The following is a 24614-nucleotide window of genomic DNA, read 5'->3' as shown; positions in this document are numbered from 1 at the left end:
AAACCTCTCCTGGTGCAACCTGAGAGCATTTCCTCATTTCCTCCCACTTGTCACCTGAGAAAAGAGACTAACAGCCTCCTCACTACAACCTCCTTTCAGATAGTCATAGACAGTGATGGAGGTATCCTTCCCAGCCTCTTTTTCTCCTGACTAAACAGCCTCGGTTCCCTCAGCCACTCCTCAAAACTCTTGTTTTCTGACTAGAAAACTCTAGTTCTTCTCTGTACACTCTTCTCTGCACATCCTTGAGCAACTCAAGGATCTTATCTATGTTTATAAATACCTGAAGTGTGGGAGACAAAGGGATATGGCCAACCTCTTTTCAGTAGTTTGTGGGGACAGGACAAGGGGCAATAGCCACAAAATGTAGCACAGGAAGTTCTAAACCAATATGAGAAAGAACTTCTTCACGGGGAGAGTGATGGAGTACTGGAACAGGCTGCCCAGGGATGTTGTGGAGTCTCCTCTGGACATATTCAAGAACCGTCTGGATGGCTACCTGTGCAATTTGCTCTAGGGAACCTGCTTTGGCAGGGGGGTTGGATCCAATGATCTCTGGAGGTTCCTTCCAACCCCTACAATTCTGTAATTCTGTGATTCTGTGATTCTGTGATTCAGTATCTTTCTTTTAGTGAAGGGACCAAAACAAAACATGGTACTCAAGGTGCGGCCTCACAAGAGCCAAGTATAAGGGGATGATGACTTCCCTAGTCCAGCTGGCCACACTATTTCTCATACAAGCCAAGTGCAGCACCTTGCACTTTTCCTCACTGACTATCATGTATTTGGACAAGGTCCATCGATACAGCCTATCCAGATCCCTCTGCTGAGCTTTCCTACACTCAAGCAGATCAACATCTCCACTCAACTTGGTACTGTCCATGCATTTACTGAGAGTGCACTTGATCCCCTCATCAAGATCACTGAAATATTAAACAAAACCGGCCCCAATTGTTGTGTGTTTTCCAATCCTCCCCTACCTTCCTTAGGATTGTAAATATTAAGATCTTCAATTACTTCAAAACCAACACTTTGAAATAGTTCAACTGGAGGAAGACCTTCCTTGAGTTTTAAGAGCTTATTTTATCAGAACGAGTGAGATACAAGGTCTATAAACCTTATTTCTTCTATTTACAATTACAGTACATGCCTGTGGAATGGTAGGCCTTATCCAAATATAAGCAGGACCATTAACTGGTAACAGCACCTTTCTCCATTACAAATGGAAGTGTATACGTTTATTTAGGGATTTAATTTTCCCTAAATAAAACATAATTCTGAATAAAGCTTAGACAAATGTCAAGATTTACTTCCATTTTGAGACGGATGCCATGCTGCATATCTATTGGCATTGCCCTCTAAAAATCAGTGTACATAACCACTGTCTGGGTGTTAGATTCATCCCACAGAATGCTCACATTTAATTTACCTCCATTTCTGTGTGTCAGAACTAAGCTCTCTTCTCCTGCCCACAGTCTGACCACAGAGCTGGGCTTTATGCACTGGTGAATGTTGATTACAAACAGCAGCGGTGCTGTCTGCATACCTGTTACTACATGTGCTGGGGGAAAGTGAGTTAAAGTAAAGAAGAAACTATGACCTATCTTCTGGGGCTAGCATTGGACCAACTGTACTTAAACGAGGCCTAACTAAGGAAAGGTGATTCTAACTACTAATATTATTAAGATGCATGACTATCCTAACTTTTCACTTAACACCAAAGAGTGCCACTTCCATAAATCAGGCTACATATTTAAAGGCCTGACAACAGAACAACTGACACTAGAAAATACTGACCGTATTTCCCAAAGAGTCTCAAAACTAATGGGAGCAAGGCACACTTCTTGTTATGTGTATCGCTACCATAAAAACTTCCTCCTCTGTGCAGACAGAGAGTTAAAGAATGAAGAATCTACCAATACAGAAGAAAAATGCTTGCTTGCTTGCTTGCACACATGGTATGACCTTTCAATGAGAGAAGGGGAAAAAAAGGAGAGACAAGAAGAGATGAGACAAGACAAAATGAGAGAAGAAGACCAGATATCAGGTACATGAGAACTGATCAGATATCAGGTATATATGAACTAATATTCTTCATTCATTCAACATTTTTCAGAAAACAGACATGACACAATGACAGATCCTAATCACTGCCACACCGCGCTACAATCGGACTGAAAAACTAAAACATAAAGTTTAATTAATTACTAAGGCTTGAAGTGGTCAAGAGCCTGATATGGTACTTTATCTGCCAAATGTTCAACTACAGAGAGATTGAAAACAGTCAGTTTACAACAACTGAAATCTAGGTCTGGAAAAAGTAAAAGAATCCTTGAATTCTTGGCACAGGTAATTTCCACAGAATGACATGGAGATTACAGACAGACATGGTTTATGTGTTTTTACATCCTTTCAAAAATCATGCATTCACTAAACTGTATCTCTAATTATGAAATAACTGAAACTACTTTGCTGTAGAAAATATATTTCACCTTCTTGAAGCTGGACTGGTTCTGCTGAGTTTTCACCACTCATTAAAACAACAAAGCTTGCAGCTGTTCGGACTGATGCTTGCCACGTTGACAAGGCAATGGGTGGTTCTTGGCAAGGGAAAAGAGCTCTGTTGTTTATTGGTGATCCCATCGTATAAACGCATGGCCTAAATTGAAGGAATAGAGATTGAAGTTAGAGTTACAATAAGGAAGACTGAATTAAGTTTTCTGTCAAAAATGAAACATATTGTTGTACTGCTTTTACATTTAACCTTCTCAGCTATGTAGATATCAAAACAGTATGACATGAACCAACCAAATTCTCATCTAAGCCGTTTAAGAGAGAATGAAGGAAAGCAAAATTACTACAGTAATTTTTGCCCATACAACAAAAGAATAACTCTAAGTATTTCCCTCTTCCACATGAGGAAATATTTTCCAGCCTCATACAATAGCTCTACACTGGAACCGCAAGACCAAGGAATTTTCTTGAGTATCTTCTACAGATGCCATTGTAGTCTTCACCAGCATCTGTGACACACTGTTGTCATCACACTAGTGCTTTCATTACCATTAATCCCATCTCTCTGTACAACCTGGTGGCTTGTCCAGACTTAGAGCAATAGATCTAGCACTGAGCCTCATGCAGTCACGGCCTCCATAAAACTGGACATTTTTACATTTCTTATTGTAATTAAGGAAATGCATGCTAAGTCAGCTGCCTTGCAGGGTTCCAACCACAGCACAGGTAATGAAAAGGATGTATTTCTTTCATATCAGCCTCAGCTTCTCTCAATTTTTCCATATAGTGATCTTCATTGTGGTATTGATCTTTCTGCAGTTTCTCCAGCCTTCTCACTGTTGCACCCTCTTCATCTGTTGCCTCTTTGCTATCTCAACAATATTTCTATTTTGCAATGGCTAAGATCTGAGCATCTTCTTTACTTCTCCCCAGATAATACCTCCATTCAAATAATTCCTTCCCTAAAGCCAAGTCTCAACCACACAGAAGGAAAGAATATGAAAATATTACTTCTACAGCTTTTTTTTTCTCTTCCTTTTCTAAGGGTTACCTGTGCTATTGGATCCAGAGTTGTCCATGGTACAACCAAGTTTCTATAGCCTAATTAACACATGCCAACTCAGTTGCTTCAAGTTTCTGTATGTGTGCTCTTAACCCACAGCAAACACAACATATTTAAAGGCAGTGTACATTGATGTGTTTTACATTAGATTTGTAACAGGCATACTGTCTGTCTCACAACTGTGAGACCAAGAGCAAGTGAGTCAGTTCCTATGATTTCAACCTGAAGAAATTACAGAGGAAAATGTTACAACTTGGAAAAGGGGCTGGCAGAACAACACCGAACAGAATGTTGTAATGCTGTGCTTAAATGCTAGCAGAGGTTAAAACTCACAGTGCAGAGAAGGGGATGAGATATTTTGGGCTGTAAACAAGCATGTATGTCATATATCATCACATTGTAAAAAAACAGAATGAACAGATGTATGTAGAAATAAAAAAAAGAATGATCAATATTAACATTCTAAGTGCCCAAGCCTCACACAGGTAAGAGCATATCAGTTATCAGAATTCAGAAAAATACTGAATAAAGCTCAATTTTTAAATATATATTATTTCAGTGTTGGGAGACTGGGAACCCAGAGTCAAATACAACACAAGCAACACAGAACAGATGTTATTTATACTATTAATATTACCTCATTCTCAGAGAGCATTTTAACCTGCAGACCATAATGTTTTACAAATTAACAGAGTTTTAGGGGTGGGAAAAGGGAAATGAGTGAATGGTCACTTAGTGGCCACTGGACCTACAAACTTAGTTTCAAGCCTCTTAGTCAGTTTACATAACATAATAATAATAATGTATTACATAAATAACCTTTTTCCTTAAATATTTTAGGGCTGAAAGAGACGCATAGGCAGGTCACAAGTCCCTATAGGGCCCAAGGAGAAACTGAGTTAGAATGGTGGAGAGACTGGTCAAATACCTGATTTGTTTTCAAAACTGTCCTTTCCACTTCCCATCTATGGAAAATATTATTTTTGTCCAGAGGTACTTATTATCTTCATTACTTAAAATGAAAATTTATTCAAAATGTCAAAGTCTGCTAAGAAAACAGCAATGAAACATACAAAAGCATTCTGAATTTTGTGAGGAAACTATCAGAACAGTGATTACATCAGCTTCTAATTAGACATTCATATATTCATGGCTAGAGCGCCTGGAGACTTGCTGATTGATAGTATGCCATCAACTGAGATGTCAGCTAACACCGAACAGTCTGCTGTTCTGCTTTGGAGAGGAAGTTTTATAAGATGAACTGATGATTATGGAGAATTATCTTTTCTTCCTTCACTGGAATTTTCTTAATCTATTTTCTTCTCACCCTAAAACATACCTCCACAGATTTTATTGTTTCTCCTGAGGAATCTTGTTTTACTTTGCTTTTTTTTTATACTTCATTTACAGTAATAATGTAACAACATTGGTAACACCAGAGTGTTACTTTAGGATGCCCATTGCAGCTGGCAGTTTTCTCTGTTCTAGGCTAGGCAGCACAATTCCAGCAAAAAGAGTATCAGAAAAAAAATTCTTATCCTGATACGGATTTCCTTCCATCTGATACTGAAGAAAAATTACTAGCTAGCCAAGGTACATCAAAGAATATCAGGGACAAATAACCAGTTTCGGACTGTTTCCATCAATAGATACAAACTTTGCTTTTTCCTGATTTATTGTTACCACTACTAGTAAGAAACTTCACAGTTCCTCTTTTTTTTTAGTCTTTTTTTTTTTTTTTTTTTTCTCTATTCTCTCCACCTTTCTTCTTTTAGTTTTTGTGGTCTGGAAACATTCAAATCATGCACTTAGGTAGCATGTTGTTATGCCAACCATAATCTTTGCCACTACTGGTTGGAAGAGATAAGGAAATCAAATACAGCACAAATAAGCTAAGCAGAGAACTCAGGCTGTTTGTCTGATTAGCTGTTACAATGGAAAGACTAGCATCCACAAAACAAAGCAGGTCACAGGTCACTCATCCAGCAAACTTTATGACTAGTAATTCCCTGTGACTGACAATCCAGACCAATGGAGAAATCAAGCAGTAATTGTGATATTCTTTGGTTCTGCCCCATGATGAGACATGGGGCTCTGCGTTGTGCAGTAATCTCCCAGAGGCAAGGTTTCTGAGGAAAAATTGATTCCTTCAACTCTAACTCATCAGTATTCTGTATGTTGTCATAACATAACATAACCAGCTCAAACCAGCTCTTGGCAGATCTCCCTTTCCCATGTAGGAATATGTGTTTAATACCAAATTAAGCTACTACAAGCTAATAGCAGCACTAATACTCTGTTCTCTGAACAGGAATCCTTAGGTATTCTCTGAGGCACCTTAAAACACCTGAACCACATTCAAAGGCTCAGCCATCTCAACATGCTCTGGTTATTGTCTGTTTGAAGCTTTCTCAAGGAAAATGTCCAGCTCAGCAAACCTGTGCACTTGTTGTATTTGGAGAAAGGGACACCTATTTCTTCAGAAGTTGTCTGCAAGTAAGGTGGCAGCCTCTAGCAATTTTAAGGCTACTCCCTGTAAAACCACTGCTGCTTGCGTCTGTTTCTTATTCTAAATGACACGATGTCATTTCCATGAAGCAGCAGGGCTTCCCGCCACCTAAATCATATCAACTTATCTCTTTACACAGTTGTGAGTTGCCAGTGATTGTCACCAGACTCCAACAGACCAGGCATTCTTGTTTTCATTTTTCTGTTGAACAAAACACCAGTCAGCAACTATCCATGCCTTTTACAAACTGTTCTCCAGTTTAAAAGTAGCAAATATGCTTATGAGATGAGGGATTCCACAGACGTTTCCAGCAACCTCTGGTACTGTGATTCTGCTTTTCCAACAGCTGGATGGCTAAATTTCTAAACCAACCTTTCAGTGCAAATTTCTTGGACCTGTGCCAACTAACTTGTGGTCTGCATCAGATATATCAAGGATATATCTAGATATATCTAGATGTACTTTGCAAAATCTCCTGTTGAAAAGTTGTATCTTTTGGTACAGTAATCAGTAGAAAGCAAGGACGACAAGGTTAATACAGGGCATATTTTTCTCTTCAAAGGTGCTATGTATATTTTTAGACAGTTTTTATTTATTCCTTACTGTATTCAACATAATACATAAGAAAGTCTGATTGACTACAGTACCAAAGAAAAGTACCAAATTAAATGCTTTACCTCATGATCATCAATAAGAACCCTTATTTGCTAAAATATTACTGTGGGATTCTGTCTCCAGCATGGCAGCACTGCTGATGCAACACTGCCACATACTCCTAAGAGTTAGGCAAACCTGCTGCAGCACCTTGATGGGCTGACACCAAGTTTTTCCTTCCCAGTAATTAAATATGTTTTATACATACTGCAAGGGCATATACATTAGTATGGTGCCAAAAGTAGGTTTTTATTTTAAAACATTTCTATATTTAATAAATATAAAAGTGAGAATACTTCAAACACAAGTATAATTTTTGTTAAAATTGCAACATTACCTTCTTAGTTTGAAACCCGGATGCTGCATTATGCTAATAAACAATTGAAAAGCTTTGAAACAGAACTGTTTTCTCTCTTTTTTTTTTTTTTTTTCATGGTAAGTATGTTACACATAATATACCACACATTTTTTTATTATTATTATTCCCGTTTTAATAATAATGTTATTGATCATTATTAAAAATTACCTGCCGATTTTAAGAACTGACACACTGCCTATAATTTCAGATTTTGGAGAGACAAGAATCTCTCCAAATGTATATTTGGAGCATCTACACATGCTTACCCATGTTATTCACTATTTCTGTTTTGTCCTTTTATTAATACTTCTGCATAAAGGCACAGAGAAGTTTTTATTACAAAAAATCTTGTCCAAGGCCTAAGTAGCACTTCCACTCTTGATCATCAAAATATTTTTTAGTATCAAAGAACAGACAGGGAAATGCTGAAATTCTGTGTGTTCAGCTCCTGCCTTCACTGAAAACAGAAGCGTACCCTGATGGGTTTACATCAGCTTTGCATACGATATGCCTAAACGCACCTCACAAAGCTTTGTCATAACAGATTACTTTGTGAATTATAATTCAAACATAGTTTAAAATAAATAAAATGCAAGTCTTCATAAAATGGTTAGCACATAGGGTAAATTTCCAAACACTTGAACTAGAGCTAAATTAGAGGAAATGCATTGAAGTGGCCACACAATGCTTGTGCTTTGTTGTTCATTTTACTTTGCTTTCTTTGAGGTTGGAACCACAGATTATAGGCTCCTTTGGGAAATGATTTGACTTTTACCTAAAAAAGCACACATACTTTGGAACAATTTATAGAATTCCCCTATGAGAATAAAATTTAATAGTACTTCTCCCATATATTGAAAATGGGTTTTATTTTAGAAAAGAAAATAAAAATATGACCACATTTTGTAGAATGAGGTTTACCACTATATTTATGTGTTCATCATGTACAGAAATTGATTTTAGAAAATGCAGCGAGAAGGATTCTAACGACTGTGACATAAAAACTTATTTTCTGATAGGTACTAATTTCTCAAATACTCTACAAAAGGCAGAAATTAAAACAGCTTGAGACTATCTAACAGCAACTATCAGACTTCCTGACCCATGCCAAGCCATCTTTTCCTGCTTCATTATTGATTCATAAAATATCGTGTGTTTGTGTTAAACTGGCATGAACTGTCTCTAAAGAAAGCATAACATTTTGCAGTGAAAGGAAAAAGAAGTCAAAACTAAAAGAGTTAGTGATTTAGATGTTTTAAAAAAGACCCTGAAATAAGACTTTTCATGAGGCAACACACAGAAGATTTCTATGCCAGCTAAGTGTTGCTAACATTAGTCTCAAAGACTTTAGCAAAGACCAGGGAGACTTTGACAAACTGCATGATTACAGGCAATTGCACTCCATTTGCGTGTCTGAGTCAAAATTCAGAATTTTCATAACTAAAGATACTATATAGAGTTAAACTTCCTACACTAATACCATAAATAACTTCCTGGGGAGTGAGTAGAGGAGGGGAAGGGGAATAGGTAACGAACATGACTGACAAACTCCTGGGCTTGATGCTGATCATGGTTTACCAGTAGAATTACTTAAAAATACCAGACATGCAGTTTAAAGGCTTCATTTTCTTCCCTAACACGGCTATCAGTGAGAAGACTCTTAATTTACATTAGCATAACTGAAATGAAAGGTAAGCATTCATCTCTACTTTGGGAGTGAAAAGCAAGTGTTCAATTAGACACAATTTCTTCATCTTTCAACTTTGCTCATGGTTTCTAGATATCATAGACTAAAGAAATAACAGACATTAAAATCCACCTTTGAGCATTACAGTAAAGCAATATTAACCACTGTGTAAGTCAAGAATAGATAGTAGTTTCCCTCCTGTAAAGATCTTATCTTGACGATTTCTGTATAGCACGGTGTACATTCATAAAAACCAGATTTAGAAAAAAAAATCCTCTTACACTTTGCTATCATCAATTTATTTCACATAATAGATGAAGGAGATTTTAAAAGTTGATTACGAGAGACTAAACAGGAAAAGACTGCATCTCTAAACTTATTACAATATTGACAAAAGACTAGTTGTAAAGCAATTCTATTAATTATTATGTATATTGATCTTTATGCTGTATGATCACTTGTTTAAGTCAGGAAGAAAAGGGAACATAAAGTGCACGAATGAAAATAACCTGTCATGTATATCTTCTCTTTCCAAAGTAATAATTCTCTATTCCCTAAACACACTTATTCCAACGCAACAACAAACATTTACTCCCACTCATTATGAGAAAACACAATCATTTAGACAGGCTTGAGCTCTGCAAGTGCTTGAGCACAGTTTATCTGTTCTCCTATAGGACAGCAATAGGGTTCAAAACAAGGACAAAACAGATACAATGGAAGAGAACACTCATCATCTTCGCAGAGCTGCTCAGCATTACACAACTGCACATTCTTGCATCTAGGTTTAAAATTAATGTGCAAAGCCTTTGAGATAAGTCACGTACCTGCCACTCTGGTCTGTAGTCCACGTAACAGATCTTCCCTCTGGTTTGGTTTTGTACTGTATTCTAATTGCGTGAGGGAAGTCTGCTGGAGTCCGAATTCCTGATTTCCTTATCTCCAAGCTCCAAGTGCCAGTAGCAAACAGAAGCTCTCCACAGCCAGGTGCCTGGCTGCAGCAAGTGTAATAGTATAGCTGTTCCTTCCAGCGATCCGAAGGTAAAGTCACAAGTTCATGTACGATCTGATTCCTGAGATTTGCCAGCTCCTTTGAAACATCAGTTAGTTTGGCAGACCTTGTGAATTTTTCAATGCCTGACACAGCAGCAACATCTACCTCCTCAACCTTTAGCACAGACAAATCACAGCAGTCCAACACCAGCAGAAAATCCTCGTTCCCATGATTCTCTATGTCACAGCAGTTCTTTGAACTAGAAATCCCAGAAGCCTGTTCCTCGTTGCTATGGTTACCATTTTTATCAGAAGTATCTTTTTCACCTTTACCACAGACAGCAAAATCATTATATTCCATTTTAGATGAACAGGCACTTGCATTTGACACAGGGACGTGGCCTTGTTCTGATCCCCTAATTTTGCAGGTTTCATCAAACTGTGACTGGCAGCCTTCTTCTCCAGTACTGCTGGCTCTCCTGTACCTGCTCCCAGTCTCCAAGAACAGAACTATGAAGCCTTCAATAACTTGACTTTTAAAATCTACGTCCAAGTCCAATACATAGTGCTTTACAAGCATGTGGCTAGTGTTGGCCATTAAAGGCAGGTCATCCTTCATGGGGTCTAGCTGCGGCTCCATGTTCCAGTCTGCTGGGCAGCTTTACAAAACCTTGGCCAGTTCTTACTTATGATGCCTCCACAAAGACCAAGGATACTCAGCCTTCCAGTGTCAAAAACATTAATATTACATTGTAGAAATTAATTGCAGTTCCTCCACTCCTCTCATTCTGCAAAGGAAAACAAAAACATATCACATAATTATTTCACAACTGTTTCTGAAACAAGCATTTTGAGAAATTATTTAAAGTTCAGTTGCTTTTATTAAAAATAGTTCCACAGAATGAGATCAAGCTAGTTGCTTCTGAATTTGCCATCAAGAAGGCTTTAGTTTTCAGGGAAGATCCCAAGTTAATGTATTTCTAGTCAGCTTTTATAAACTGACACACTTTAATAAAGTCCTTCTGTCGACTCTCTACACCCCCAAAAATACTTTAGAAAAAATACATAATTATGCAACATCTAACTTTATTTATTACTACATTGTTTGTTTTTAAGATTTTTGCATTTATTTCAAGTGCCTTAGCTGAAAAGATAGTGATCATTTTTCTACTGTGATTCTACACAACAAATATGAGCCTAAATCCCTACATACGTTTTAAATTTTGGAAGTAATAACCTAATATATACAAGGCAAGAGTATGGATTAATAAACTATCCACATTACAACCACTCTTGTATCAGCAATTCTAGTAAATTAAAAGAAAACAAGCCCGTTTACTATGAGGGCATTCTAAGCATTCCTTTGAGATTGTTCATGAAGATTTTTTGAATTTATAGTTATATTCTTAAGATATATCACTACATCTTAATAGCTGAAAACCCATTAACACTTGAGATAATAGCATCTTACAGAAAACAAAAGGTCTTTCCACTGAAAAATATGCAAAAACCTACAAAAGAAAATATTAAAATGCGTCAACATTTTTATTTGCAACGACAGGCAAAAGTTCATCATGGAAGTTTAACTGTCATGCATTCTGTTTCGCTATGGCCACTGAGCTAAAATTACACACTCTTACCTCACTTCAGTACTTTTTTGACTACTTTCTAGAGCAGAATTAGAAATCAGAGAAAGGAAGAAGCAATTTCATGTTAAGACTCGCAGTTCTCTCTCTGCCGGGTTAGTGACACTTTGATGATATACAGCCAAGTCTGGTTTTAAGTGTCTTCTGTGAACAGATATCAGCTCGTGCCATTTTAGTTTCACAGTGTTGTCACCGACTACAGTGTCCAAAATATTTATTTTTTTTTTGGAGTTCTCAAGAAGGAAAACCTAGATTCCCTCAAGATTTGCTAACTCTTTTGTAAGAATCCAGAGCATGCTATCAAGCTAGCATCCATAACTGAAAGATTCAGGACAAGAAATCACCTAACTGTTCCCTGAACTGGCTTCACCATCCTGGTTTCAACTGGGGTAGAGTTCTTTTTCCCCCTAGTAGCTGGTATGGAGCCGTGTCTGGGATTTAGGATGAGAACAGTGTTGATAACACACTGTTGCAGGGCAGTGCTTACACTACGCCAAGCTCCTCACACCGCCCTGCCAGCGGGGAGGCTGTGGGTGCAGCAGGAGCTGGGAGGGGGCCAAACCAGGACGGCTGACCCAGGGTGGCCAAAGGGATGCTCCATACCATATGGCACTATGCTGAGCGATTCATATGGGGGGGCTGGCTGGGGTGGGGGAACTGCTCCTCGGTCAGCAGGTGGTGAGCGACTGCATTGTGCATTACTTGTTTTGTACATATTATTATTATTATTATTACAAGCTTTTACTCCCTCCCCGATCTCTCCCCCATCGCACTGGGGGGTGAGGGGATGTGAGCGAATGGCTGTGTGGTGCTGAGCTGCCTGCTGGGTTAAACCACAACGCTTCACACAAAGCACAGCAAACATCTTCCTTCTTTGACTGCTTTCCACCACTCAGAAACAGCTCGAACAGGGATGTCTTTGAAGACAAGCAGAGAAAAATCTTTTTCTTTTTTCTTTTCTTTTTTCTTTTCTTTTCTTTTCTTTTCTTTTCTTTTCTTTTCTTTTCTTTTCTTTTCTTTTCTTTTCTTTTCTTTTCTTTTCTTTTCTCTTCTCTTCTCTTCTCTTCTCTTCTCTTCTCTTCTCTTCTCTTCTCTTCTCTTCTCTTCTCTTCTCTTCTCTTCTCTTCTCTTCTTTCTTTTCTCTTTTCTTTTCTTTTCTTTTCTTTTCTTTTTTCTTTTCTTTTCTTTTCTTTTCTTTTCTTTTCTTTTCTTTTCTTTTCTTTTCTTTTCTTTTCTTTTCTTTTCTTTTCTTTTCTTTTCTTTTCTTTTCTTTTCTTTTCTTTTCTTTTCTTTCCATTTTTATATCATTCCTCCTGCAAATATCCCAATAAATCAGTAGATTCAGAATGATTTGAAGATGACCTGATAAAGACACTCATGGCATTTTTGGAACTACCTCCAATAGATAATTCTCTATTCAAGAGATTTCCCAAACTTCTCTGAATTTAATCATATTCTTATTAATCTTAACAGTTTACTATTTCTAGTGCTTCAAACTTCACATATTTGCAAGAAATCACATTGCATCTTGCACTGATGTTTAAGTCGGAGAATGCTTCTAGAATTCAACCTTTGTCAGGATCGAAAAGCAGATTCATGGGCTCCTGCAGAGTCTCATTAGCTTTGCAAAGATGACTTATCTTTGCAGATAACTGTGTGGATGTTAATCTGTTTTGTCAGCTTGACTTAAAATAAGCAAACAAATAAATAAACAAAAACAGATAAAGGTGAAGCATTAAGTTCCCTGAAATGTATATAAGCTAACATTATAATAGCAATCGCTTTCTACTTAAAGAAGTTTGGAAATGGAGGAAAAATATCAGTCGGAAAAAAAAAAAGCACTTAGGAAGACTAGTAAGAAAAGCTGAGAGAAGTTTCAGTAAACCTCAGCTTTCTGAACAAGAAACATCTATAAATAGTACATGGCCATTAAAACCATTTCCTGCCTTAAAACCTAATTGGAAAAATTGGCAGAGCAATCAAAGGTTCTAAATGCTGTGATGTGAGGAATACATCTATGATGTCTGTGCCTGACACAAGGGATCAAACTTGATGTTATCTGAATGTTTTATGATTACCAAAAACCTGTGACTTCTGACAGGTTAACTAAGCACTGGTGGTAAAGCAAAGAAATAAGGTAACTTTATAGAAAAAAACATACTGAACTGGCATTCAAGAACCTCCGTTTTGCACAAATAGACTTTCTCATTTGAAAAACAGGTGTAATATTGCTACTTTTTATAAAACTTAAGTACTATACTAACAAATTTTTATGCTATACTCATAACAGATGTTTATATCCCTGATTTTCTGTTTTCCGTTTGGAAAGTGTTATCAATTTCTTACCTCGAAAGTATCAAGATAATTACATTAACTTGCATTAAATTCACAGGCCCATAATTGGAAAAACACCTGAACTCTAAACACCTTAAAATAAATACTAGATGTGCAGCTCACTACCTACACAAAAGCATTTAGTTTGTATTTAGAGGACTTATTTAAAATTAATTAACAGGGTAGACTAAAAAGTACCAAATAGGACCATACAGGTGAACTCAATCAGAAAAATAATATTAATAATAAATTGAAGCATGATAAAATAAAATAAAATCTATAAATACAAATCCTCTTTAAAACTATTAATACAAAAACACAGACAATTGAAAACAAAGGTTGGCTGTCCTAATGATGCTAGAAGACCTGCAGGGAGGACAGTCATTTTCTACAATGGAAAGTTTCAGGTCAGCATTTCTTTGTTTATTGGAGATGATACATCTCACCACATTTATGAACGTAGGGGAATGTAGGGGAAACACATTTGTAGATAAGTAACAAGTACTACTGTGTATATTTGACATGGAATTTTAATTCAATTGTAACACTCTCTATTTAGTCTTGTCTATTTCTCAAATCACCTTAACTTTAGACATCCCATCTTTCAAAAGTTGCACATATCCTTTCTAGCTATAGAAAGCCTCAACTAGGAAACATAGCCTCAACTAGCTATATTTTTTCACTGCATGTTGATAATTTCATATTGATACTGAATTAGAAAAAAGTGCAGTCTTGTGTGCAAAATGTACTCCTGTTAAGAATGGTAATTTTACTCCTCCAGTAAAGCTTCATACTGGAAATTGCAACCCACAAAGTGAGGTGGTGTCTCACGTAATTTGAGATGGTCCTATTTAGAGCTCTCTTAACTAGGAAAGAAACTGAACTTATGCACTGCGTTTTAAAACAAGGCAATGGTGTGTGTGTTTAATTTAAATATTAATTTTACAATAATTCCACCAATTTTAGCTTTTTAAAGGTAGGCGTGGCATTACGAAGGTACAGAGAACTACACTAATCAACTGTAGAGTTTCTAAAGATACAGATTTCAGATGGCATAATCTCCAGCAACAGATGGAAAATGACATTAAAAAGAATGCTGAAGTTGAAGGAAGCATATGATTCTGACCTTGTTTGACAGTCTCAGCACACACACCCTTAGTGTGAATTTCTGGCTACGTGATGCCTATGGAAGGGATGCCTGTACTCTGCAGTGTACCTGTGTCTAGCTGAACTGAACGTATTTGCTCATAGCTTCATCATTTGTATTTTCAATATCTAATTGTAAACACACACTGAATTCAGAAGAGGGAAAAAATTGTACACAAGCAGCCTGATTTTTAAAAACTGTCATTTATATTATCTTGTCTATGCCTGGTGCTTCCAGAGAGTTACTGCTCATCAAATAATACAAACAAAAAAATCCACTGTTAACAGATTATAAGTTGTAAACACAATTACTTCCTTTCCCTGCTCTCTAGTGTTGCATAGTCATACACAGCAGCATTTGTTTTAAGCAGTTTTGTACTTCAGTATAGTTGTACAGATTAAGAAATATCAGAAGCATAATAGAAAGTAAATTAAACAAACAAACAAAAAATATTTCCAAAAATTTCATTTTAAAAAGTTGGCTTGAAACTGGTCTTGGCCATATCTCTAAAATTGCAATTTGAGTATCTTACACATACCTATTTTTATAATACAACCAAGTATCCAAAAGTAAATTCTCAAAAGTACTGAAAGAACCCTGAAGACCACTCGTTGAATTCTAGGTAAGCTTCAGAAATACTGCACATACTGTTTCTGTAAAGAAACTGTCCTGTAACATCCAGGCACTGGACCGTTTCTTAGCTTAGTGAGGAGCTCATCCACAATAGGACAGCTCTTGTGGTTGGGTTGCACAATTCAGCACCCTGCTGCCAGCTGCAATTGTCCACACAGAGCATCCCAAAAAGCATTCTACATTTAACACAAACTGAAAAGAAGCTGCTATTAGTGTAATTGCTCTGCTCATTTATTATTTAAGACCTCTGCTCACTTTTTTTATCTCCACTATGTTCTCTAGAGGCAGAAACGCTACATCTGTTATTGCCATATTTTTCCTTATCACTCTGGTAATGAAAAACTCTTCTAGAAGTACGAAACCTCACTGGGAAAATGTGTGTGGGAACTACAGAGGTAAAGGCTCTTGCTGAGAAGTACATACTAATTCCTCAGTGAGGCCAATTAATGGAACCACGCACTTTCTTCTGCTGCAAAACAGTAGAAGCCTAACTCTTGGCAACAGTACAAAATTGTATGAAAGAGCATAATGAGCCAAAATTGATAAAAACATTTCTTAACGCCATAACCAAGTTAAGATTTTGGAAGGAAAAGAAGTCACTAAAACATATGATTATTTCAAACTCCATATTGCACAATCATTCTGTAAAGAAACAGACAGGTACAGCACTATCTATATAATGGTAACGAGGCATTACCTACATCCCTGATAGTTTCTTCAATTGCTGACACCTCTGAACATTAAAACTTCAATAAAATGAAAACTCCAATAAACTGGAAATTTATTTCAGAGGATATAAACACGCATGTCAGGTTCTAAAAGAAAGAAAGAAAGAAAAAAAGCTCTTTCTGAGGAATATTTTAATCATCTGATCAGAAGCTACCACAATGCATTTGCGAAGCAGCATATGGATAGCATATTCATATTACCAAAGAATTCCCTACTTCTTGGACAAGCAAATAAGCATTCAAAAACGTCCTTTGAGATCTATTTTTAAAGAAAAATAGGAGCTTAAGGCATATCTCTGGATACAGAAACATTTAGCTGTACCCAATATCGCCAGATATTAGCCAAAGACTCCTGCTACATCACACTCTGGGGATCCACAATAATCCTAAAGCAAGGGAGTTAGCTGTTGCCAACTCCCTTTTGTGTTTGACAAGTTAACTATGCACACCTGCCTAGCTCGCATTGTTCAAAATATTTACAGAGTTCATAACGTGACTGATACCTCGCACTGCTCTAAGTATACACCTAGTGCTCACTCATTAAAAGCAAGAACATTCAAATACATGTAGGGATCTACCTAAAATGTACCCTGTACACATGAAGTATGATTTTAGCAGGTTACCCTTTATTCGCATCAAAATGTATTTTCAGCCTACAGCTCTGTTGCACTTCTATCACATGTGGCCTTTCCTACTAATGTCATCCAAAATCTAGGTTTATTAAAAATATTCTCCAAGTGTATCTTTTTTGTTTGCTCTGTGATTTTTGTTTGTTTTTCATTTGGTTTGTCTTTTTGTACCCCCATTAATGCATATATATTTCACATATCTGACAGATTGCCTGGAAGAGTCCTCGTTGGAAGAATCTAGCTCTTTCCATTGAGATAAGACAGATGTGAAATATTTCTCTATTCTGTATTTAAGCATTTCTGCAGAAGGGAATTGTTCAGTTTTGCTAGTTTGCTCGATCAATTTTTCGTAACATTTAATCAGATCTTCTTTCCTGCATACAATTTTTTGTCCTTCAAGCTTCACTATGGTTGTGTTTCCTGGATAAAGAAGTACGTGTATACTGTGGAAGCACTCATTTGCTTCTCACCCCTTCTATCTCCCACCTGCACTGCAAGGTCACTCTTCTGCTCTCCACACACACTCCCAATCATTCAATACACCAGTTCAGAACAGTCAGATTATTAACAGGAAGTTGAATTTGTGCTCTCAGTCAAATAGTTAATTTTGCCTGTAATAAATTCAGACCATTTGCATAACTGGTCATTCAACAGATCCACAGGAGTGGTGGAGCCCCAGCAGGAAAGACAAATACTTCTATTGCTAGAAGTGGTTCTTCTCTCTAACTGAAGTCTCTGAGTCTCAGTGTTCATTCCATGTTAAAGCTGGACCAATTTTCCTGCAGAAAAGCCTAGCAGAGGGCCACTAACATGGCTAAGGGGCTGAAACATACCATTGTAGGAAGAGAGGCTGACACCACTAAGTTTGCTTGGCCTTGGGATGACACAGTTCATAGAGCCATAGTAGGGTTTGAGTTGGAAAGGACCTTAAAGAGCATCTCCTTCCAACGCCCTGCCATGGGCAGGGACACCTCCCACCAGACCAGGTTGCCCACAGCCCCATCCAGCCTGGCCTTGAACACCTCCAGGGATGGGGCATGTTAGGGAAGATTACCTGGGACTATGGGAGCTTTTGTATTTCTAGAGGCACTGGGCACCAGCTATTAAGACAGGAGGTTCCTCCTGATCTTCAGGAGGCACGCCCTTACTGTGCAGGTGAGGGAGCACAGGCACAGGCTGCCCACATCAGCAGTGCAGTCTCCTCCTTGGAGAGCTGCAAAAGCCGCCTGGATGTGGCCCTGGGCAGCCTGCCCTGGGTGGCCCTCCTTGGGCAGGGGTTGGGCCAGGTGGGCTCAACCATTCTGCGATCCTGTGAAAACTTTTTGTACAAAACACACTACAGTAAGAAAGGAATGATGACGTGCACGGTAGGGTGCTTTTTATTTTTCTTTACTCCAACTTAGGCAACAATGCTAACCTTTAGTCAAAGAAATACACAATATTCACTGAACTAAGCCCAAAGGCTTACCATTTCAAGATAAGATTAGTTTTCTGTCATATAGTTAAAATATTAATACAAAAACATATGTAAAAAATTATAAATAGCACCACATTCATTTTTAGGTGTACTTTTTTTTTTTTTTCCCCTGAAAGGATTAATTTACCCTAACCAGAAAATGTTTTTCCTGTTTATATTCTAGAGAACTCAGCATACCCTCATGTCTCTGGGTGACATTACAACACTATGCATTACACCAGTTGGGTGAACATGAGATAAAGTCCTCTGTTCAAAATTAAATTACAAGTGATTACTAAATACAAAGAACTTCCACTCCTTTTGAGCTAATCTTGCCACTTCAGACTCACATCCAAACAAAACTGAAGGAGGATAAGTAGTGCTAACAATATATTTCCCAGATCAAAAAAAAAAAAAGGGGGGGGAGGGGGGCAAAAATTAATATAGCTGTGATACAGTTGTGATTTTTAAATCCTATTTTACTTACATCTATTTTATTAACAAAAATTAAATGATAAAACAATGCATTTCTTGAAAGCATACAGCATTAGCAATACAGAAAAACTATGTAAGGCTGCCTAGAATTTAGAACAATACAGGAGAAATATTTTCAGGCACATGTGTGATAGTTACCTGAGCTGGAAAGATTTTTTGAATGTTTCATTCAGGCCCAAAGCCATTTTACACAAGAATGTAACCTGACATGAGATGAACTGATCCATTGGCTTCAACCAGTCTGCCAATTTTATGAAATTAAAATGCATGGATAAATGGCTATGTTCCAGACAAGATGAATATTCCACAGGGCTGTGCTTGGCTTATCAAAAACTGGATCTGAAACATCTTAGGAAGATGTCTCAATTTTCTCCAAGAAGACAGGAATGAATCTGGTCCAAAGAAAGAGCCTTTTTAGTATCAAGAAAAAAAGTGAAAGATAGAGGCAATTAATGACTATACACCCTATTTCTGCAGCAATGAATTAGAAGATGACAATGGAATCACATAAAAGCGAAACAGAGGTCAAACAAAGTGGGGATTGGTGGGGAAAAGACAAGCAAAAGTTGATAAAAGAATATATTTCAGCAAAACAAGAGGGTAAACAGCACGCATGATCAGATATATATTTATATATTAATTTCTTAAAAGGGCCACCATAAAAACCTCTAACTGAACAAGACAAAAAGATACACATATATATATCTTTATATATATATGCTCCATTTTTATGTGGTAGTTTAAAAACTAGCTCCAAATTTAAGTGCTAGTCATCTACGATGTTTCAATCAGTACTGCTATTTCAACATAAAAAAACATACTGATTTTACAGTTGAGGTTTAATATCTACACATGGACTTTCCTTCCTTGGTCCAACATGACAACATCAGCCACGAGGCAGACATAAAGTATGTGTGCACTCACATAAGCAAAAAGATGTATTGGCAAGTACAAGAGACAGGTGAGAATAAAGTTAAAATAAAAAAAAAGATGTGTACAACAGTCAAACATGCTTGTAAACTCTGTGCTACCTGCTTCATTTGAACTGTGGTGTCTTTGATACGTAACAATTTACAGAGGTTAACAAAATAGGCAGTAAATAATTATTTAATTCACCATTTGATTTCAGTGGAGACCAAATGAGTCTTCAGTTTTTTCTGTAATCAAGTCTTCCCAAAGATGCACAAAAATCATAGTACAATTACTCAGGCAGTATGTTTTCAACTGCAAGTACTAAAATGCAGCTTATCGAAATTCCAAGCAGAATCAGTATGAGCTGCAACGTTATGCAAATTTGAAAGTCAAGACTAGGTATACATAAACGGCATTCTCCCCTGCTTTTTTTTTTTTTTTCTGATTAACTCAATACAGATTCAGATGAAGTGCAACAATCTTGATTGCCCAACAGTGTATGATCACGGAACTCATTTGGGCTAACATTTGTCGTTCAACATTCTCACTTCCATGGGGCGAAGGAGCAGGAGTCTGAAAGATACAAAGAGAAATGGAGCTTTTGTTTTTTGTTTTTTGTTTTTTTTTTCAAAAAAAGAACTGACTATGCTAACGACACAAAGATGGGAAAGTCTTGCCGATATATTCATACACCGTGTATTTGTCATACACTGATACAATGCGTGTTTTGCTGTTATTACAATGGTTTAAATACCTCCAAAATGTTTTGTAGGCAATCATAAGCATTTGTATGCATTCTGCTGTATCAACATCAAAGCATGCAGGTACCATTCAGTTTATTTTTCAATGACCTTTGTGGGTCCCTTCCAGCTGAACTATCCCATTATATTTTGTGACACAGCTACGTTATACACTCTTAAAACTGAACTCTACATGACTGTATTATAACCAAACATACACTCTACAAGCTGAACTCGTTCTGCATTTCCTTTCCTTCTTCCTTAGCAAGTTCAGAGAATAAATCCTAACCATGGTGTTCATGTACTACAAGCAGCACACGTTTTTGATGGCTGAACATTGCTGTATCTTTCAGAATTTCTCTGTGCATTTCCAAGCTTCATTTTTTCCATGGAAACAGTAGACCTTTTACTGCTCTTCCTGAAGATGCTGGTCTGAGTTGGGATTCACTGAATTTGATATGACAAATTTCTCACTACTTCATACACATATCCAGATCCTGGCATGACACAGAAGGCACTAGAGCCATTCTGGTATGTTGGGCTTTGTGAGACACTTCTTTTCTACAGCACTGTCTTCTGTAATATTTTATTTATATTCTGTACATAATAGGAATATCTGGCTTTTTTTTTTTTGAAAGTAATGCACTCTAGAAGGGCAAGTTCACTAGCTGAATTCTAAGCATCAAAACTACAAAACTATACTGCTACTATAAAATACTGACAATCATTTCATAAACACTGTGTTATGTCACATTGCTATGCACTAAGACATTTAACACATTACTAGTACATTTTAAAAATGTACCTCACATTCAATGCATCATCCTTACTGAATGTACTTCCTAAGTCATAAAAAAAATATACGGCAAGCTAATAGATTGGTTATGTTTTAATATTTTAAAAGGTAGATGTTTGCAAAAGAAAGAACAACAATAGCAGATGGTGGCCAACATGAATAGAGTCACTCTTGATCACCTGTGCATAACAGAGTTGCATAAAAAGCACAAAGAATGGCAAACAGGGAAGAAGAGATTCTTCACAGAATGGTACTTGTATAATATTGCCTTTCCAGGTATACAGAAGGCATCAGCTTGAGTTAGACTCATAAGCCTATGAAAGCAAACCTGAGGAAAGAAAAAACAAACAAAAAAAGAAGTAGACAAGATCAGAAAATAAACTTCCTAAAAATATCAAAATACCTACAGCAGAAAACTTTTGTTGCAAGAAACATAGAGAAGAAAGAAAAAGGAAAAAGAAAAGAAAAACCCAAAGGGTAAAGAAAAAGTTAAAGGAGAAAGAAGAAGAAAAAAATGAAGAGAGAAAAAGGAAAATAAAACCTTGAAAAAAGTAACAGAGAACGTACATGTTCTTTAGGGATGACCCCACAATATAGTGATATAAGCCAGAAGCACACCATGCAGAACGCACTCCACCCTGCTCCCTCTCCAGCATGGATTTGCATCGTATTGCACTCTGTCCACCAGACTGGGTGGTAGTGGGCTGTCCCATATCGTTAACACACCAAAAGAGAAGCGCACGAAGCGATTTCTTAAGTCTTCATAGCAAAGCATATGACTATGCCAAATGCATACGTTTTGTGAACGTGTGTGAGATGTTTCTAATTTCAGAGCACAACTGTAGCTGTTTCCTTTCATGCATTTCTAAAATCTGAGAGAACAGAAATTAATCAAGGAAAGGCTTGTATTGAGAGAAGATCAAGAGAAGTAATCTCTAAAAAAAAACATGTAGTTACAACTTTGTACTTGGTGTCTGCCAACCACTGGAAAATACCCAACTTAAAGCCATTCATAAAATTCCAATTGGTTAACGTCTTAAAAAAAAAAAAACAAAACTATTTTTAATTGGGCAAAATCAGCTGCACATAGTTGTTTGTACACAAATGCCGACACAAATAGTAGACATTGGTCCCGAAGACAGCCGAAGACAGCTCATTTCTATTCCAGGCTTTCTGTTTTTTTGTGCAGTACACAAACTCATTCCCTGAAATGATAGCCAATTAAAGAAATTAAATAGAAATGTATAAAAACTGAGATGCCTAGAAAGCTAAGGACTGTCAGACAAACCCTACCAACTTATGCTAAGTCTGCCTGAAGAGACTTCTCCCAGCGGCCTGTTCCACCAGAATCATATCCTCTGAAAAACTGTCAACAGAGACGAGCATCCCCATGGACAGTCACTCCAGCCCACACCCTGGCACACGTGGGATAACAGGTAACTTAAGTTAGTATTCTGGGCAGCAAACAGGGATCTCTGAGCACAGACAACTTTTTTGTATTATGTATTCATTATATTCTTTAAAAGATGAACAAGTATTTCACCATCCCAGACTTTCCCTGCATGCCACTGGTCAGTATCCAAGAGCTATATATTTATATAAAACAACTCCAAATAAAATACACTACAAAACAAAGCCATGTTTGGGTTCCCTTCACTTTCAATTAAGCATCATTTGCTTCATCCATACATAAAAGCTAACTCAATTGCTTTCAAATGCAGGTGTCATAATTATAACCTACAATTATCTCCACTTAGCATTTAAAGAATTTTAAAAATGAAAAAAAAGAAGTCTGGATAAACAATCTCTTTAATAATTATGTTTATAACTATTTCTCTTTTAAACTGCCTCCTTCCGAATAGAGTTTCATACATTTTTCGTATAATGTAAGACTTATCAGGAAGTCAGTTTTGAACACCAACATCAACAGTAATTTTACTCTCTGAATGTCAGATAATATTTATTCATAGTTTGCATAATTTTGAACTTATTTTTGTTCCAAGCACTTAACACAACTAAGCCTTTTTAAGGCAGGGAAGTGTACTTCCCCAGGTGAAAGCAAGACTAAAACAAACTAACAGAAGCCTTTGCTACTGTTTAAAGGACTGTAAATGAATCTATACAAATAAGCTTACAGACTTCACTCTGCCTCACAAGAAAACCTGCATGGGTCCAAATGAGGCTTTGAAGTGAAAATTTAATCCAATTAATAACACCTCTTGTCAGAGCAATTGATGCCCTTCCAGTAGCCTCCTCTCCAGCCTGCAAACTCCAGGAGTAATGAGCATAATGAAGGACCTTCTTCACCTACCGCAAGGTAGCAGCTGTGGAAGTTGCTTCCCACGAGCTGAAGTTACAAGAAAATAACTCCTCCCTTCAGCTCAAATAGGACATGAAACCACCCCAAAAGTCAAGGTTCCCTTCCTTCCCCAAAATACTGACTCCCACAAAAAAAGAAAAAAAAACCAAAAACATAATTAATCGAAGTTTGTGGAAGAAGCAGTGCTTATTTATGGTGAATGTGCTACAAAGAACATCCTGAGATTCCCCATGAACTCTGATCCTTCATCCACTTGTGACTCCATGAATTACAGTAGTAACCAAATACCTAAATTGTTAACTGAAGTCCAAATACGCACAGATAAACTTTTTACAAGTACCTACCCCTAAATCTGCAAGTTTATAGAACACCCATTGACACAAGAGTAAAGCTCGCAATTTTTAATTTCACAAGAACACTTCAAGGGCAGTCCCAAGCAATGTGCTGCGCCTAGGCTGGGTCACCAGTCCTGAAGATGTTTAAGGGTCCCTTCCAACCTCAAGGCCTCTGTGGAGATGCTGAGCGGCTTTACAGAGGTGCACAATTACACCGGGTATTACTTCCGCTCTGTAGACAGGAGGACGGGGATCGGATTTTCACAAAACGGGACGTGTAAGTGACAGGATATGCCTATATGGGATGTGACTAGAGCTGATAAGAGTCTGAATAAGCTGATAGAGCCTGACTGCTTTTAACACACCACAGCTGCCGCTTGTGACCACCACCTCCACGGTGAAGGAACTGCTTTCTTAAGGGTGGAAAAAATCAACCTTCCCTTGCCCGTGCCGCCTCCGGCAACCCTCAGCTTCCCCCGCACGAGGCACTGTGCGGGACAGACCCCCCGGCGGCCCTGCCTACCCCACGAGCGCTGCCCGTGCGCTTCCCCCCGCCGCCACCGGCCCCACGACCACAGCCGCTTCTCAACCACCCCCCGGAGCCTTAAGGCGGGCACAGCTCCTTCAGGACGTTGCGCTTCGGAACTGAGTCCTACGAGTGAGAC

The 24614-nt window shown here is 37.6% G+C and overlaps 1 protein-coding gene across 10 annotated transcripts in view; it reads right to left on the bottom strand.

The window, feature by feature from the left end:
* AOPEP (aminopeptidase O (putative)) overlaps positions 1–24614 on the bottom strand; it is a 199733-nt gene that overhangs the window by 174963 nt on the left and 156 nt on the right. For 9 of the 10 annotated variants that reach the window (XM_068666251.1, XM_068666252.1, XM_068666254.1 and 6 more), the window contains 2 exons: positions 9613–10566; positions 2493–2659 (listed from right to left, as the gene is read on the bottom strand). In XM_068666251.1, the coding sequence (XP_068522352.1) occupies positions 2493–2659; positions 9613–10418 (973 nt within the window). In that variant the 5' untranslated portion in view covers positions 10419–10566. Of the gene's footprint in view, positions 1–2492; positions 2660–9612; positions 10567–11249; positions 12702–24614 lie in introns of those variants that run through there. The other variant, XR_011091064.1, reaches the window with a different exon arrangement.

Source organism: Anas acuta, chromosome Z (assembly GCF_963932015.1).
Source record: "Anas acuta chromosome Z, bAnaAcu1.1, whole genome shotgun sequence".
In the NCBI taxonomy this organism is placed as follows: Eukaryota; Metazoa; Chordata; class Aves; order Anseriformes; family Anatidae; genus Anas; species Anas acuta.
This window is presented reverse-complemented; position numbering and strand designations above follow the sequence as displayed.